Source organism: Mesocricetus auratus, unplaced genomic scaffold (genome assembly GCF_017639785.1).
Source record: "Mesocricetus auratus isolate SY011 unplaced genomic scaffold, BCM_Maur_2.0 Super-Scaffold_100022, whole genome shotgun sequence".
In the NCBI taxonomy this organism is placed as follows: domain Eukaryota; kingdom Metazoa; phylum Chordata; class Mammalia; order Rodentia; family Cricetidae; genus Mesocricetus; species Mesocricetus auratus.
The window spans coordinates 31,994,358-32,012,369 of record NW_024429203.1 but is presented as its reverse complement, the minus strand read 5'-3'; the positions used below and the strand labels follow the sequence as shown (position 1 = coordinate 32,012,369).

General features: G+C 39.3%; 2 protein-coding genes across 13 annotated transcripts in view; one reads left to right on the top strand and one right to left on the bottom strand.

Moving 5' to 3' along the window:
* Positions 1-8,538, top strand: part of Atm (ATM serine/threonine kinase) — a 117,324-nt gene extending 108,786 nt beyond the window's left edge. The window contains exon 64 of the mRNA XM_040729828.1: positions 6,023-8,538. The gene's annotated coding sequence lies outside the window, so the exon portion shown is untranslated. The remainder of the gene's footprint in view (positions 1-6,022) is intronic.
* The window catches only part of CUNH11orf65 (chromosome unknown C11orf65 homolog), a 34,830-nt gene continuing 16,842 nt past the window's right edge, over positions 25-18,012 (bottom strand). For 10 of the 12 annotated variants that reach the window (XM_040729830.1, XM_040729832.1, XM_040729833.1 and 7 more), the window contains 5 exons: positions 13,560-13,760; positions 11,381-11,511; positions 8,773-8,943; positions 5,842-5,897; positions 25-2,363 (listed from right to left, as the gene is read on the bottom strand). In XM_040729830.1, the coding sequence (XP_040585764.1) occupies positions 2,212-2,363; positions 5,842-5,897; positions 8,773-8,943; positions 11,381-11,511; positions 13,560-13,760 (711 nt within the window). In that variant the 3' untranslated portion in view covers positions 25-2,211. The remainder of the gene's footprint in view (positions 2,364-5,841; positions 5,898-8,772; positions 8,944-11,380; positions 11,512-13,559; positions 13,761-18,012) is intronic. The other 2 variants (XM_040729836.1, XM_040729837.1) reach the window with 1 other exon arrangement.

Genomic DNA, 18,012 nt, shown 5'->3' with positions numbered 1-18,012 from the left:
TGTGACAGAAGAATGCATTATTGGTTTTGCTATGCCTGGCTTTTATTTTGCTTAACATGATGCTATCCAGATCCATTTTGCCACAGATGATAGGTAACATGATTTTATTTTTTTATGACTTAAATAGTACTCAGCTGTATATGTAAACCACATTTCTTTTTTCAGAAGAGGATGATCTATTGGTGAAAGGTATTCAAGTCACAATTAACTGTATTTGGACATGTTTGCCCCTTTATGTTAAGTATAGTTTACTTTGCTGAGGATAGAGAGCATAGGAATGCCTTGCTTTGTTCTTAGGCTTCTCGTTTTGAGTTCCACTAGTTTGCAGTGGGATCAGGGGTGTCATTTTCTTTCTTAGGTCCAGATAAGTCAAGCCAAAAATCACTACGTGCAGGCCTAGTTCCATCCTGCTATTAACAAACCTGTTGTAAAGGAAACTGAAAGCAAATCTGTTCACAGTAATTATAAAATAAAAATTTTGGAATAAATTCAACTGAGACTCTGATGATAGACCATTGTATACTATGTAAGTTATAAAATACTGATGAAAGTCATTGGAGAAGTCCCAAGATGTAAAGACTTCCCATGTTTATGGTTGGAAGAACTAATATTAAATGTCCATATCAGATAAAGAAATCAATAGAAGCCAGGAGGTGGTGCCACATGTCTTTAATCCCAGCACTCAGAAGTTAGAGGCAGGCTGATCTCTGAGTTAGAGGCCAGCCCGGTCTACAGAGTGAATTCCAGGATAGCCAGGAGAAACCCTGTCTCAAAAAACCTGAAAAAAAATTTTTTTGAAAATACCAGGAACATTCTATAGAGAACTAGAAAGTAAAAAAAAAAAAATTCATATAGACCTACATACTTGGAAGGATTGCAGGACACTGGGTGCCGATAAGGAAAATTTGACGACCCCAGAAAAGACACATACCTCACAGAAAAGACACATACCTCACCAGGATGATTCTACACAGATGTTTCAAAAACATACATTGACCTAAGGACAGTCTCCTGATTTCCATTGATGCTAGGAAACTGTATTTTAGTGCAGAAGATTGAAATTTGACTCTCTGTCACACCCTCCACCAAAGTCAACTCAGAAATGTGTCAATACCTAAATGTAAGATACAGAACTATTACAGGAAATGGGAAACAGAAAATGGTAATGTAAGTAATGATTTTCTTGATAGCATCTTTAATGCACAGAAAACATAAAAATTGACAGATGGGACAACACACCAACTAAAGTGTTCATGTGGAGAAACAAAATTGTAAGAATAAAGAGATAGCTTACAGATTTTGGATAAAAATACTTGCCAACTATTCATCTGTAAATCATTAATATCAAGAATACGTAAGAGCCAGGCTGTAGTGGAGACAACTTTAATCCCAGCACTAGGCAGCCAGAGGCAGGTGGACCTCTGAGTTTGAGACCAGCCTGGAGACAGAAATCCTGTCTCAAAATAATAATAATAATATGTAAGAAGCTTTTACAAATGTTGAGTTGTCAAAACCACAAAATGTCAAAAACCAAAGATTAGTGTCAATAATATGGAGAAAGAAACCCCTTATATATTGATGGAGGGAAAGTAAATTAGGATAGCCATTATGGAGAGGAGTTGAGGTCACTCCAAAAAATTCAAAGCAAAACTATGGGAACCAGCAATGTTACTTCTAAAGAAAACCAGTGTACAAGAGAAATCCATGTACTCCTACATTCACTTCAGCACCCTTCAATCCAAAGGCACCAAACTAAAGGAGATGGGAAACATAGTTACCCTGATTTGGATGTTTCACATGTTGTGAAATACAATGTTCCCCCAGAAATGTGTAAATTGTTACCTGTGCATAATTTAGGAAATACTTCAGTGGGCAGTTCAGGGAAAAAAAATAAGCAAGGGCCATTTGGACATGGAGTGTACAGTGAATGAGTTCTGCCCTGAGCAACTGTATGAAAAGCAAATTGTATTTGGAGTCTTTAATACCTAAATATACTTTAAACTTAAATATACTTTAAAGTGTGTTTGTCAGACAACTACATACCAGGAAGAACTATACACTCTCCAGTGTAGTATTTCTGTAATTTTCCTTAATTAGGATTAAATATGCACACAAGTCATTGTAGTCAGAATACACAGTCTCTTGGCTTTAACTGAAAAAATTGGCTTGAAAGGGCCATTGCTTAAAAAAAGAAGTCCTTTAGAGTTTCATTCAATATGGGGAAGTGGGTGTTAAGGGAGTGAACTGACGTCTTATGTAAGTATTTTCATAGTAATCATCCTCATATGGTCCTTGCGTTGGAGGCTCTGACCCATCTCCATAGTTGACATATAGGCTTTTCTGTATTTGTTCAAGCCTGACATCTAAAGAGAAATGACAGGTGGTTAGAACAGTGCCCTGCTCTGTAGTCCTTTCCTTCACACTTTGAGGACATGTCCTTATTGCTGTTTAACAGAAGCTGTCAATGCTCCAGTCTCTGAATTCGTTTTTATTTTAACCATTGTCCATCTCTACATAGGTGTCTGTATGGCCCAGGTTCTAAGTGTGACCTACTAAAAACTACCTGCATAGTTTAGAGCAGTCTATTTATGTTCTGTAAGCCCAAGTCTTCATCTGTAAAATTTAAGATTGTGGTAGCACCTGCCTCATCATGTGTGTATACCCTCATAAAGGCCAGAGTATGTTGTGAGGTGACCTTCTCTATCATACTGCTTTATTCTTGAGTCAGGATCCTCTCACTGAACATGGAGCACCTGTTACTGGATATGGAGTGGGACATTTGTCCACTCCCTAATGCTGAGGTTACAGGCACCCACAAGCTATGTCTGGCCTTTCTTTTGCTAAGATCATTAAGTGTGCACAGTAAGTGGTCTTACCGACTAAGCCATTCCCCGGGCCCTACCTGGATTTGTGAGAATTAAATGAAATACTCTAATAGTATTTGGAATTGGGTACTTTGTAATTAACTATAGCCATTTCTTTATTCCCAACTGAACCATCAAATCTGCTCTGGATTCCCACCCAACCTGCTTGCACACACATGCACACCCTATCTCTTTGGGTTTGTTTGTTTGTTTGTTTTTTGAGACAGGGCTGTTCTGGTAACTTAATATATTGATCGGTCTGGCCTTGAACGCAGAGATATGCCTGCCTCCCTCAAGTGCCTGCCTTTTTCTAGCTTCTTGAAGGGTAGCACACATTTTTCCAGTGCCAACATCTTTTTTCAGTATTTAAGATAGTTTTTATTTGCCCTTATCATACGATAGTTGGAAGAATCTATCTTTTTACCATAACCTTTCAGAATTTAGTAATTTATATTGTTTCCTTTTTTGCATCTGCCATTTATGTTCTTTTAAAAATCTATTTTACATATTAATCCCAGTTCCCTCTCCCATCCTTCTGCTGATCTCCTTCTCCTCACCGCCCCCCCATCCATTCCTCAGAGAGAGTGAGGCCTCCCATGGGGAATCAACAAATTCTGTCACATTGAGGCAGGGCCAAGGCTCTCCCCCTGTATCTAGGCTGAGCAAAGTATCCCTCCATATGGAATGGGCTCCAGAAAGTTAGTTCATGTACTAAGGATAAATACCAGTTCTGCTGTTAGTGGCCCCACAAACTGCTCAAGCCACTCAACTGTCACCCACATTTAGAGGGCCTTGTTTGGTCTTATGCAGGTTCCCCAGCTGTGAGTCTAGAGTCAGTGAGCTGGATGGCCCCTTTTAGTGGCAGCTAAAATAAAAGAAGGTGGAAAGGAAATGCTTGTGTTGCCTGCTTGCCTTCACTTTAATGGCAAGTTCAGTTGTGCTGTTGCTGTGTTCTTTCACTGATAGCACAATCAGCTTCTTCAGGTTTCCTACATGTCCTGAAGACCAGCAACTCTCCAGGCTCTCCAGGGACCCTCCCAGCTTTCAGTGCTGATGATGGACCCAGCCCCCATGGAATGAGCAGTCACAGGATTCTCAGGCTGTTCTGAGGTAGCCATTGTTGACCTATTCAGATCACACCATATAAGTAAATCTAACAGATCAGCATTAGCTCCATGCAAAACTGCTTGGTGTGTTTAAGGAACAGGCATGGGGTCCAAAAAATGAAGACTATGAGTGACAACTGAACATGTTCATGTAGGTACAGCCAGAGGCCATAGCCAACTGAGTTTATATGTCGAAAGCTGTGTATCTGAGGAATAGACTGTATGATAGGGTTTCTGCTGTGAATTCTTAACCTGCTTCAGTTCAGATCCTAACACAGACTGACCTTGAGCAAGTCATAGCGTCTCTCCTCAGAAAATGCAGATAATGGAACATGTTTCATATATTTGTTTGAAAAAATCAAGTTGTTCATTATTCATTGTAGTTGTAGCAAGTTCACATTATCTGTTGTAGTTGTAGCAAGTTCACATTATCTGTTGTATGTAGAAGGGACTTGGGGAATATCAGCATGGAAACCACGTGTTGGATTTGAGTGGTAGCAGAGAGCTGGGAGTAGGTCAACGGCTAATGAAAAAGATAGCTCATATTAGTTTTGGGGTAATATGTGTTGGACAGCATCCTAAGCTCTGTTACGTGTCAAGCACTAGTCTAAGCTTTCTGTATGGTCACAACAATCCATGAGCTAGGTTCTATTGTTATTATTAAGCAGCAGTACCAGAACTCAAACCCAGACTCTAACCTCTATCTGAATGCTTCTCATATAAGGTAGCAGAGTTACACTCTGATCACAGGTAATCAGTCTTTGGCTATTATGCTGGTTGACAGGCAGAAAGACTGCTAATTGAGAAATACCTCCGTAAGACTGGCCTCTAAACAAGCCTGAACTATTGCTTTGACCAGTGATGGATGATGGAGGGCCCACCTATTGTGGGCATTGCCACCCCTGGGCAGGTGGTCCTGCGTGGTATAAGAAAGCAAGCTGAGAAGCCGTGGAGAGCAAGCACCCTTTCATGGCCTCTGCATCAGTCCTGCCCTGACTTCTTGGATGATTGACTATAATGCAGGAGTTTAAATGGAGTAGAAATCAGCCTTTCCTCCCCAGGTTATTTTTGGTCCTGTTGTTTTATCACAGCATAGAAACCCTAAGATGTGCCAGGCGATGGTGGCGCACACCTTTAATCCCAGCACTTGGGAGGCAGAGGCAGGCGGATCTCTGTGAGTTCGAGGCCGGGCTGGACCGACAGCCTCCAAAACAATACAGAGAAACCCTGTCTCATAAAAACCAAAAAAAAAAAACAAAAAACCTAAGATGTTAGACACATTAGTATTTCTGTGGTGTAATGATAGTCTACAGTGTGCTATTACTGGAAGGACAATAGTGGCATAGAACTTAAAAAAACATTTCCAACATTTGGAGGCATTCATTTTGCCAATCAGGTTTGGTCACTGGAGATCATTACTGAAAAAACATGAGCTATACAACTTTAAAAATGTTTTATCCAGCCTTAAATAAATCAGAAAACTTATTTTCAAATGACAGCCCTACATATAAAGATAGAAATGACCTGACAGAGTCCTTTATATCCACATGTACACACACACTTTCTTCAGGATAATGAAAGGTTGCCCCTTGGACATACATACAGATGTGAAGAACGTCATTTGGACCTGTACAGATTTCCCATAAAGTATTGCTAAAAACCACCTACTTTGGACTGGAGAGATGGCTTAGTGGTTAAGAGTACTGGCTGTTCTTCCAGAGGACCATGTTCACTTCCCAGTAGCCATATGCTACCACAGAACTGTCTGTAACTCCAGTTCCAGGGGATATTATGTCCTCTTCTAGCCTCCATAGGCACTTCATGTATGTGGTACAGTTACATGGAAGCAAAATACACACACACACCCCTACCTTTTAAATTAGCTGAAGAGTTGCTTGTAGCAGTTTCTTTCCAGTTAGCAATGTACCTGCAACATATCATATGGGCATTAAAATGACTTACTAAATAATAAGTTACTTAATTAACATATGCTTAATGGTGACATCTTCACTAGTCGTAATGTCTGATTTTCATGACTTTATCACCTCCTAGTGTGTCACACATGCTTATAAGGCAATCTCCAGGACAAGGAGTTACAAGAGGTTAAAATGTAACCTGCTGGCCGTGATTGCGCACATCTTTAATTCCAGCACTCTGGAGACAGGTAAGGTAGGGCAGGTGACATAGTAAGACCTTGTCTCAAAATAGAATAATGGGGCCTTTTAAAAACAAATCCATCTGTAAGTGTAATTATCCAGATTTTTAGAGGTCTTTTCAAGAAACTACTGACTTGCCAATTTTCCTGTAGGGAGAAATGCCACATTCTAAACTTTTCTAGCAGGATGTGTCATTAAACCATTTATAAACAAAGATTATGGTAATGGACATTGGACACCATAAAAGCCAGGGGAAGTAGCTGCTTATCCCTGTTTAGGGCCAAGCTGCTGCAAAGCCTGATTCTGCAGCAGATAATTTGTGTCTGTGGTAGAAGTACTACTAGTGTACTCCCAGTAACCACTCACCTGGCCTTAAGTTCTTGTCAGGGTTCAGTGAAAGCACTTTGCTTTTTACATACTTAACTGGAATGAACTGAAAAAAGTACATTATTTGGAAACATTTAAGCAAAATATGTGGCTCTTCTGTTACTTTCACCATTTCAAACCACGGTATGTTCATCCCACACTACACATAGAATCTGAGAAAAATAACTGGCAGCACAGGCGCTTGTCTATGCCAGTATCTCCTCAGATATTGATGACAAAGACATCTCTGAAGTTTCCCTATTGTCATCTGCTGCTTCCTCTGGTCTCTTTTCTCATATTCTGTCAATAACTGACACCTTGATTTTTCCTGTCCCCTTTATCTCCCTCTAATATCTTCCTTTTCCTTGTCACTCTTACAATTTTTCTCTTTGCCCATGCAGTATTCACTTTTCTTATAGCTGAATGTATATTGAACATTTTAACAGCTTTGCTGAGGTGTAATTTGTTGGGTCTACAATTCACTCATGTAAAGTATATAGTTTGGAGGTGGTTAGTATATTCAGAGTTGTGCGTTCTTCACCACAATCAATTTTCAGATATTATCATTACATCCAGGAGACACTCAACATCTCTTAGCTATGACCTCTCTGTAATCCCAATTCCACAGCCTCAGGTGACCACTACTAATATACGTTGTCTCTAAATTTATTTATTCTGCATATATCATATACAGGAATCATTTGTAATTAAGCTGCCATCACTTGACAATTTCATTGACATCATGGCAAATACCAGAATTTTTCTGTTCAATTGCTGAGTAATACTATGTTGTGTGGCCATACTAAGTTTTACTTGCCTGCCTAATCATCAGCTGATGGACACTGAGGTTACTTCTAATTTTTTCCTCATTATAAAATGTCAGTGAATGTTTGGGCTGGTTTTCATGTGGTCATATATTTTCATTTTTCTTTGTATACACTTTGGAGTGGAATTGCTGGATTATATAGCAATACTTGAGAAATTACCAGGCATTTCACAGAGTGGCAGAACTACTGCACATTCCTTCCAACCGTGTATAAAGGGTCCATTCTCAGCACTCTTGCCATCACTTGTTACTAGCCATGCTGGTCATTTGAAGTACCCACACAAAATTTTAAAAATACCTTTGAATAGCCATTTGCTACTGATGCCGTTTCTTAATATCTAAAAAAAGTGGACCATATAGGTTGAGCCTATTGCTTTACATAATATAAGTAAATTGCTTTAATATTTTTAGCATCCAGACAAATCTTGGCCCTGCCTCTTGGGGCACATGGCAATCAGTACCCTGTCTTTATGTAGGCACAAAGGGTCCCTTTAAGAGACAAGCTCCCTCCAGGGAGCACCTCTTCCAGACCCCTGTCCCTGAAAAATTCCTTTCCTAGACCTGAGTGTTCACTCACTGTCCAGACATTAGGTGGGAAGAGTTAATGCCATTTCCAGCTACAATGGGGACTCAGGCTTCTTGAAGTTTCAGGGAGAACACCCAAGACCTGGCTCTGGTCAGTATCACCCAGAGTTAAACATTTGAGGTGTTAATGTATCATGTCTGCAGCATGACCATGCAGAATCCAGAATCTCCCTGGATGTGGGGGCGGGAATTGAATCAGTGTTCTGTTAGATTGAACCAACTCCCAGGGTCAATCTTTAATCCTAATGTTTAATGTCATTTTTTATCCTAATTTTCAGTTGGCAATTTTGGTTTGCACTTTGAACATCAATAAAGTCTTGTTCTCGCAGGGGGGGGGGGTTGGAGAGACAAGCTCCATCTACTCCCACTCTTGCTGTTCCTCTGAAGAGGCAGACAGGTTCTGTGTGTGTGTGTGTGTGTGTGTGTGTGTGTGTGTGTGTGTGTGTGTGTGTGTGTGTTTCTCTCTCCCTTCACTTCCCTTACTCTTTCCCTTCCCCCAGCAAAACTTCCCGTGTAACTTTTGTCTTCATGGCATGCTTGTTGCATGTCCTTCACCTGCCAAGGTCTAGTCTCGTGCCCTATCACAACATATATGAATATTTAAATAAAATAAAGTTAATTCTTTGCATAATTAATCATGGTCTTAGCCTTGTTTCTGAATCCCAAAGTAAAAGAGTTAGACATAGCGGCTGTAATGTATTCTTCTGCCTTACTGTAATTTTCTCAAAACCAGTTTTGCCTTTTCTGTTTAGACAAATAATACTGTTTTTGAAGGTTATGTTCATAACCCCAAGGCTCAACATGGGAATGGAAAATTTTAGAAAGAAAAACGTAAGACTTTGTCTCCCTGTGAATGCCTCTGTACTTACTCATCAAAGTTGAGTGTATTTGTCCAGTTCAGCACTTCATCTACTTCCCATTCCATCACAGAATCTACCCCTCCATCTTCAATGCACCTTATTAGTCCTTTTGTTGCTCTGTGAATTAGGCCTAGAGTTTCGTGATGTGTCGCCTTGGCCTCCAGGTTTCCTAGGTAGTACCTAAATAAATGAAAAAAGTGACACACATCCTTTGTAATAAGTGATTAAAGAGGGGCTGGAAAGATGGCTCAGAGGTTAAGAGCACTGACTGCTCTTCTAGAGGTCCTGAGTTCAATTCCCAGCAACCACATGGTGGCTCACAACCATCTACAATTCAATCTGGTGCCCTCTTCTGGTATGTAATAAATAAATAAATCTTTTTTTAAAAAAGTGATTAAAGATAAACACAATTGATAAATGTTTATATATTAAAATTTATAAATTAAATCAAGCTTTTGTTCTGTATACTTCTAAACAGGAGTAAAAATAAGGAGGTTTGCTTATCTACATCTGTGTGTTGGATACATTTTATCTTCCTTTTAAGACAGTCATTTATGGCAGTTATTTGTTGTCTTATATAAAGAATTGATAGCTGGGGATGTTAAGGAATTGTTCAGGATCATGAAAGTAGTAAAAATGGGGACAGCCTGCATTCAAATTTGACTCTAAGCACATCCTCCTTTTGTCTGATACTATTTTAAGTACTACTTTAAGGTCAGTGTTCCACCAAACATGAAGAGGGAGACATTAGTAGTTATTACCAAGAACATGGAACACACATTGAGAAGACAAGTGGATCATCCGCAGACTTTGTCATCATTACTAGACCCGAGCTACAAGAAATACCTAAAGAAGGCCTGCACCAGTAGTGAAAAGACATAAATGATGCTTTCCTCAGAGTACCTGAAGAAATAGTAATCCCACTATGCCCTCATTCCTGGCACCCACAGAAGTCAGTATGGTGGTAACCTAATGTGTAAACATCATCATGGTGGCTCCATACTGTCACCCAACATGGCATTCAGAGGAAGATGGATTCCTCAAACCTGCTGCTACATTCAGGGTATCCAGAAGCCACTGACTATAGCAGGGGAAGTAGTTTATTTCCATGGCCAGCTGAAACAAAGCCAGTGTCCTTTGCCTGGCAATATTCAAACAGACATGTTAGGAGACTTTTTTACTCCAAAAGTCCATTTATAGTTAGCCCAACTTATCCAGCAGGTGTAGATACAGAAGTATGGAGAAAACAAAGTAACATGAAGCTTCCAAGGGAACGGAACTTTAGTACAGACTTCAAAAGAAAAGCATATTAACTAAATGCAATTAAGCATCTTAACAAATGTAAGGAAACTCAGTGTGATACAGAATTACATCCAGAAAATTCAACAAAATGGGAAATTTATGAATGAAACTTAGCAGATAAAGATAATGAAATTAATCCTTACAAGTGAGGAATTCACTAATTCAAATTAATCATTCAGTTGATAGCTTCACCATTACATTATGTCAGGAGAAAAATAAGAACACAAAGATAGATCTTTTGTAATATCTTAGATGGAAAAAAAGGTAAAGAAAAAACGCTAAGATACAATGTTACTGTTAAAAAAAATTCTGAATTAGCCAGGTGGTGGTGGCACCCACCTTTAATCCCAGCACTTGAGACAGAGGCAGGAGGATCTATGTGAATTCTAGGCCAGCCTGGTCTACAGAGTGAGTGCCAGGATAGGCTTCAAAAGGTACACTGAGAAACCCTGTCATGAAAAAACAAAACAAAACAAAAAGCAACAACAAAAAATCTGAATCAATACAAAATGGCAAAAAGTGGAGACAGAACCTCATCAATGAAATGTCTCAAACCTGGGGAAACATTTGGATGTGCCAGGCACAGAGGACCAAGGGCCTGAAAGAATTTGATACACATAGAACCCTGTGTGGTAGTTCATGCCTGCAGTCTAAGCACTTGTGGATACCATGAGTTGGACCATTTGAACAAAGCTCATTAAGACTTTCTGAGACAAGAGCTGAGGGAACTCACCCCTTCATCACTAGATCTGACCTGTAAGAATTGCTCAAAGAAGGCCTGCATCTCAAGTGAAAGCAGTATCTTTTCTAAATGCAATTCCTTTTGCAAATGGCCTATGGATATGTCTGTGGGGTGTTGTCTTGATTGTTAATTGATGGAGGAAGACCCAGCTTGCCGGTCATCTCCATTCCTGGGCAGGTGGTGCTGGGCTGTATAAGAAAGCTAGTGAAGGATAAGCCAACATGCAGCATTATTCCATGGTTTCTGCTTCAAGTGGTGCATAACCTCCTGCCCTGACTTCCCTCAGTGAAACTTGTAAGCTGAAATAAACCCTTCCCTTAAGTTGTTGTGATCAGATCATCTTACAACAGCAGAGAATAAACAATGTCCTTTGCTTTTAAAAAACCAACTATGTATGTGTGGGTCTGTTTCTCAGTCCTGTGGTCTGGCCCAATCATCTCTGTGTGCCTTCATGCTGGGCACAAATGTCTTAATTGCAGTTGCTTTGTAATCCTTGAAATTAAAAATTAAATAGGACAAGTTCAACTTCTCAATACTACCTATTTATTTAATAAGACCAAGTCATCTACTTACATTTGCCTCATCCATTCTATCTTTTTAATTTTTCTTTTCTTTTCCATATCTTGCTTTCTCTTCAGTTTAGAGAAATGAAATTCACTTTCCTTTGTGCTTTCCAACACTTCATTTTCAGTTGGTATCCAAAACTATGGCAGAGTAAAGATGAATATATACAGAATTAAAATACTGATTGAAGAACTCTCTGTAGACAAGAACTTTATGTTGGTGGGAACATACAAGAGAGGATAAGAAGAGAAGTCAGGCCTTTTCAACATAGTTCTCATTAAGTTATGGGCAACACAGTTTCAGAAGCACCTGTTACAACAACATTGACAAGCTTCTTGTGTACTAAGCCATTCCTTCAGTACCTAGTGAAATGAATGAACAGTAAACCTATTCTAATCATGTCTGTCTCATCTCATCCAATCATACCTAACCCCTCCTAGTACTGCTGTCTTATGACTAATCCTTGAGGACTATATCCACTCAGAAAAGAAGTACTTGTATGTCCCAAACTATGTTGTCTTTGAATGACATGTCCTAGCTGGCTGGCTCTTTTCTCAATTCCTGTTTATCTTCTCTTCCCACAATACAACTCTAGAAAATGTTTACTGTGTCTCCCAACAGTTTGCCCTGTTTAACCTCTTAACCATATCGCACTAAAACATCCTGCCTGCTTGACTGATCTCTAGGCACAGGCATCTTCTGTAAGAGAAGGAATTGTGTCTTCTTACCACTGTGTTCTTAGAATCCGGAACTATGCCTAGCACATGACAGACATGTAATAACATACTGAATGACAAAGAGAAAATAAAAATGGCCTAGTTTCAAATCTGATTACTAAAAATTAATGTAAGAGGAGTCTGCCCACCACCTCATTATAAACGTGTATGTGGTGGATAGAGCGGGGAGAGAGGTAAAGCAGTTCATGCTCTGTGGAGAGGTGGAACTGGAGACATGACAGCAATGAGCACCAGTTGATGTTAGTGACCTGTGCTTCCATTTGGCTCCAGAGTGATGTCTACCCCATGCTGCTGCCAAGGGCCATATTTGTACCCACAGTCCTGATGTGGATAGGATCTGTGGTGATGTCCCATGGGGACTGCCAAAGGCCATGCAGATGTCTATAGCTGAGGCTGCCACCTAAAACCATGTTGATGTCCAAGGGCCATTCTGAGTTGGCACCTCCCCTAGCCAGCCACAAGGTGCAGGAGAGCTGGCCCTGCAGAGGTCCAGGCTGACCAACTCTGCTACTACCCAGGCACAGACCCAGGGCTTTGAGTTGGCTTGCCTCAACATCTACCCCATCTCTGAGCTGCTGGAACATGTGAAGGGACTAGTTCTATGGAACTACAGCCACAGGATCTCCATGACTGGAGCAACAGCAAGATATCCAAGAGGAGTCTTGGTGAGGGTCCAGTATTGATAGTATGGCAGAAACCAGAGGCCTTGAACCAGACCAACGACTACAGGGAACATTGACAAATAAAGCTGTTTAGGCAAAAGGTTATACTGCATGACACACTGCAGTTCCCAATGCTACTATAACAGGTGAATATGTGATAGAGAGGCAGGATAGAGGAGTGCAGTGGTACATCCAAGGCAGAACTGGAGATGAGGCAGCTGTGGTGGGTGTGAGAGAAGGCTGTTTTAATAGAGAGGCAGGTTGTTGCACAGAGGGGTTGGCAAGATGTTGGTTTTGTTTTTTAATTTTTATTCTTGTTTTCTTTGAGAGGGTTATAAGGGTGGAGGGCATATATGGAAGGATTGGGATTAGGGTACATGATGTGAAATTTCCAGAGAAACAAAAAAATTACTATGTTGAAAAAAATAAACATAAGAGAGCCAACAAGATGGCTCTCTGTACAAAAACACCAATCAAATAAAACAATCAAACCTGATGCCCTGAGTATGAAGGAGAGAGGGAGAGAACCAACTCTACAAGTTGTCTACACACATACTGGAGCACATAGTCATCCATGCTTGCCCGCTCATCACTTGTACCCACGCAATAATAATTCAAATAATTCTAATGATAACAATTTATCTTATTTAACAACAACCCCAGAATACCTAAGTTAAGCAATTTTTTCAATTAAATTACAATTATTTTTTAAAATTCAAGATTAATTTTCAAAACCGATTCATTTCTAAATATATAAAATAAAAATTACTACTATTTCCATTTTCTTACTCTATGGGAAACAGGCCTCCAGCCATTGTTTTCTATACGGCGGTACCAGCCACTGTTATCCTCAACCTGAGGTGGATCATCTTTATTATGAGATGTGTATCTTGCTGGAAGCTTTGTGTAATCTCTAGGGCTGTTAGCACACAGATCTTCAATATGTCTGTGAGTAAAAATTTTATAGTATATCTCAGGTGGAAATTTAACCTGTAGAAGGGAAAGTTCAAAGCATCATTGTAATACAATAACAGAAATGGGTTACATTTTTAAAAAATTTTTAAACTTCATGTAAGTGTGCTTTAAAACTACCAAAGGACTCTAACTAGGGAATCAGGTAGGTTAGCTGCAGCTCTTCACTTCTCCCTCTGCTCTTCCAAATCCAATCCTCCAGACTCACCCCTAGCTTTACAGCAGACCGCCTACTGGGGCCTTCTCCCCCTCCCACTGCTCCACTTCCAATGAATCTCACATATCTTTCCCTCTGCCAACTCATTGCTTTATCCCAGCCTAATCCCAGCAGGCACTCCTTGGGAGCACACAGGCAACTGCAGATCTTAACCTCTCCCTCTATTCCTCCAAATCCAATATCCCAGTCTCATCCCCAACTCTGTAGCAGACCTTCTGCTGTGGCCTCTCCTCACTCTCTGCCCCCATTCTCAGGGAATTCTTTAAAGAAGAATGAATAAATCTCTTAATCTATGAAAACACAAACAGTGGAAGGAAATGAATAAAATAGTTTAAGACCTGAAAGTAGAAATAGAATAAAAGAAAATCCAAATAGAAGGAAATCTAGAAATGAAAAAATCTAGAAACCTCAGAGATAAACCTCACCAAGAGAATACAAGAGATAGAAGAGAGAATCTCAGGCATCTAAAGACATGATCATAGACATGGGTAAGTCAATCAGAAAATACTGAATCTAAAAGAAAGCATGGCACACAACATCCAGGAAATCTAGAACACTATGAAAAGACCAAATCTAAGAATAATAGGAATAGAGAAAGAAAAAGAGACTTTGTGGTCAAAGGCACAAGAAATACTTTCAACAACCCCGTAGAAAATTTCTATAACCTAAAGAAGGAGATGCCCACACCAAGGTATAAGAAGCATACAGAACATCAAATAAACTGGACCAGAAAAGAAAGCCATCCCCAACCCCCAGTACATAATGATCAAAATACTAAACATACAGAACAAATAATATAAACATAAAAAGAAAAAGATTAAGCAACATACAAAGGCAGACCTATTTAGAATAACTCCAGATTTCTCAATGGAAACTCTAAAAACCAGAATGGTCTGGACAGATGTTTTATAGACTCAAAGAGACCACAGATGGCAGCCCAGACAACATTCCCATCACAATAGATGGAAAAAATATAGTACTCCATGACAAAACCAAGTTTAAGCAGCATCTATCTACAAATCTTTCCTTACCGTGCTGGGAGGAAAATTCCAACCTAAAAGGGTTAAGCACACCCAAGATAGCAAAGGGAATAACCCCAGACCAGTAAATCAAACCATGACACATACACACAAACCATACACACATACACCACCACCACAACAACTAAATAACAGGTATCAACAAACACTGCTCATTGATAGCTCTCAACATCAATGGTCTCAATTCCTAAACAAAAAGACATAGACTAACAGAATGGATGCAAAACAGAACCATCTTTCTGCTGTATCCAAGAAATGCACCTGAACATCAAGAATAGACATCATTCAGGCTAAAGGGTTAGAAAAAGATATTCCATTTAAATGAGTCTAAGAAGCAAGCTGGGGTAGCCGTTTTAATATCTGACAAAATAGACTTCAAACTAAAACTAATTAGAGGGAGGGAAGGACACTACATAGTCATCAAAGGAAAAATCCACCAAAAAGGACACTGCAATTCTTAATATCTATACACCAAACACAAGGGCACCCAAGTTCATAAAAGAAACACCACTACAGCTTAAATTGAATATTAAACTACACACACAGATAATGGGAGACTTCAATACCCCACTCACCAATAGGTCATCCAGACAAAAGCTAAACAAAGAGATGCTGGAGCTAACTGGCATTATAAACCAAATGGACCTAACATTTATACATCATTTCACCCAAACACAGAAGAATATACCTACTCAGCACCTCATAGAACTTTTTCCAAAATTGATTACATAATTGGACACAAAGCAAGTCTCAACAGATATTTAAAAATTGATATAACTCCCTGCATCCTAATTGATCACCACAGATTAAACCTGAGTATCAGAAATAACAAAGCTTGCAAACTCACAGAAACCAAACAACTTGCAATTGAATGAAAAAAAATCAAGGCAGAAATTAAGAAACATTAAAGACTTCCTAGAATTGAATGAAAATGGACACACAATATACCCAAACTTAGGGGACATAATAAAAAAGTTCTAAAAAGCAAGTCCATAGAACTAAGTGCTTACGTTAAAAAAAAAATTGGAGACATCTCATTCTAGTAACTTAACAGCACACCTGAAAACTCTAGAATAAAAGGAAGGAAATCATACCAAAGAAGAGAAGACAGTAAGAAATAATGAAACTCGGGGATATAAAATCAATAAAATAGAAAAAAAGGTATAAAAAGTCAGTGAAACAAAGAGTTGGTTCTTTGTGAAAGTCATTAAGCTTGACAAACCCTTATTCAAATTAACTGAAAAGTGGAGAGATAATATTCAAATTAACAAAATTAGAAATAAAAAGGAAGACATAACAGACCCTTAGGACGATCCAGATGATCATGAAGACATACTTTATGGAAATTGGAAAATCAAAAAGAAATGGATAATTTTCTTGGTACATACCACTTACTGAAGTTGAATCCTCAAATTATTCCATGTCAGGGACCTCCAGCCATCAGTCAGCTAGGCTGTATCACATACTCATAGAGAAGATGTGACACTAAGACCACCCTGCCACCCCTTCTGACATAAAGCAAATTCCAAGTAACAAGCCTGAGGTTTACCTGTCAGTTAAAGATTAGCTTAATTGGAAAACTACAAGGTCGTCAGGAGATAGGCCTGAGCAGTAGTAAATTGTAATAGATAGGATCGGACCCTACTGTCAGGTTACCAAGCAACATAGGAGTTCCTACCCCTGACCTCTTGCCCTGTAGATTAGGTTGCCAGGCAACTCAGCAGACCACCTCTCCCACTGACCTCTTGCCCCTGCAGCTACAAGTACACCTTCCCCCTTTCCCTCCTCAGTTCTCCTATATAAATCTTTGTGATGAAATAAAATTGTCGCCTTGATCAGAATCCTGTCTTGGCGTCCGTTCCTGTATCCCCTGTCCTCCATCTTTCTCCTAGGTGTCTACCAGACCCACATTGAATGTCCTGCAGGTCAGGACAATTCCACAAAACAGAAACAGAATGAACATTGTCCAATTCGTTTTACAAGGCCACAGTTACCATGATACTCAAACTACATAAAGACCCAACAGAGAAAGAAAACTAGACCAATTTTCCTTATGAACATAGATGCAAAAATTCTCAATAAAATACCTGGAAACCAAATCCAAAAACATGTTTAAAAAAAAAAGACCATCCACCATGATCAAGAAGGCTTCATCCCAGAGATGCACAGATTCTTCAACATATGTAAACTGATAAATATAATCCATCATATAAACAAACTTAAAGACCAAAACACATGCCTGGGTGGTACTGGCACATGTCTTTAATCTCAGCACTCAGGAGGCAGAGGTAGGTGGACCTCTGTGAATTAGAGCCCAACCTGGTCTACAGAGTGAGTTCAGGACAGACTCCAAAAGCTACACAGAAACCCTGTCTCAAAAAAAAAAGAGAGAGACCAAAACACATAATCATCTCATTAGATGCAGAAAAGGCCTTTGACAAAATCCAACATCCCTTCATGATGAAAGACCTAGAGAAATTAGAGATACCGGGTATATTTAAACATAATAAAGACAATTTAGAGTAAGCCTATAGCCAACATCAAATTAAATGGAGAGAAATTCAAAGCAATTCCATTACAATCAGGAACAAGATAAGCTTGTCTATTCTCTCCATACCTATTCAATATAGTACTTGAAGTCTTGGCTAGAGCAATATGAAGCCAGAGGAGGTCAAGGAAATACAAATTAGAAAGGAAGAAGTATCTTTATTTGCAGATGATATGATAGTATACATAATTGACCCTAGAAATTCCACTGGGAAACACTTTCAGCAAAGTTGCTAGGTACAGCATTAACTGACAAAAATCAGGAGCCCACCTGTATACAAATAACAAAGAAATCAAGGAGGCACCTTTCACAGTAGCCTCAAATAATGCAAAATGTCTTGGGACACTCTTAGAAATTTATAACCAAGTATGAAAAAAACTTAAAGGCACTAAAGAAAGAAATTGAAGAAGTTGTCAGAAGATGGAAAGATCTCCCATGCTCATGGATCAGTAGGATTAATATAAT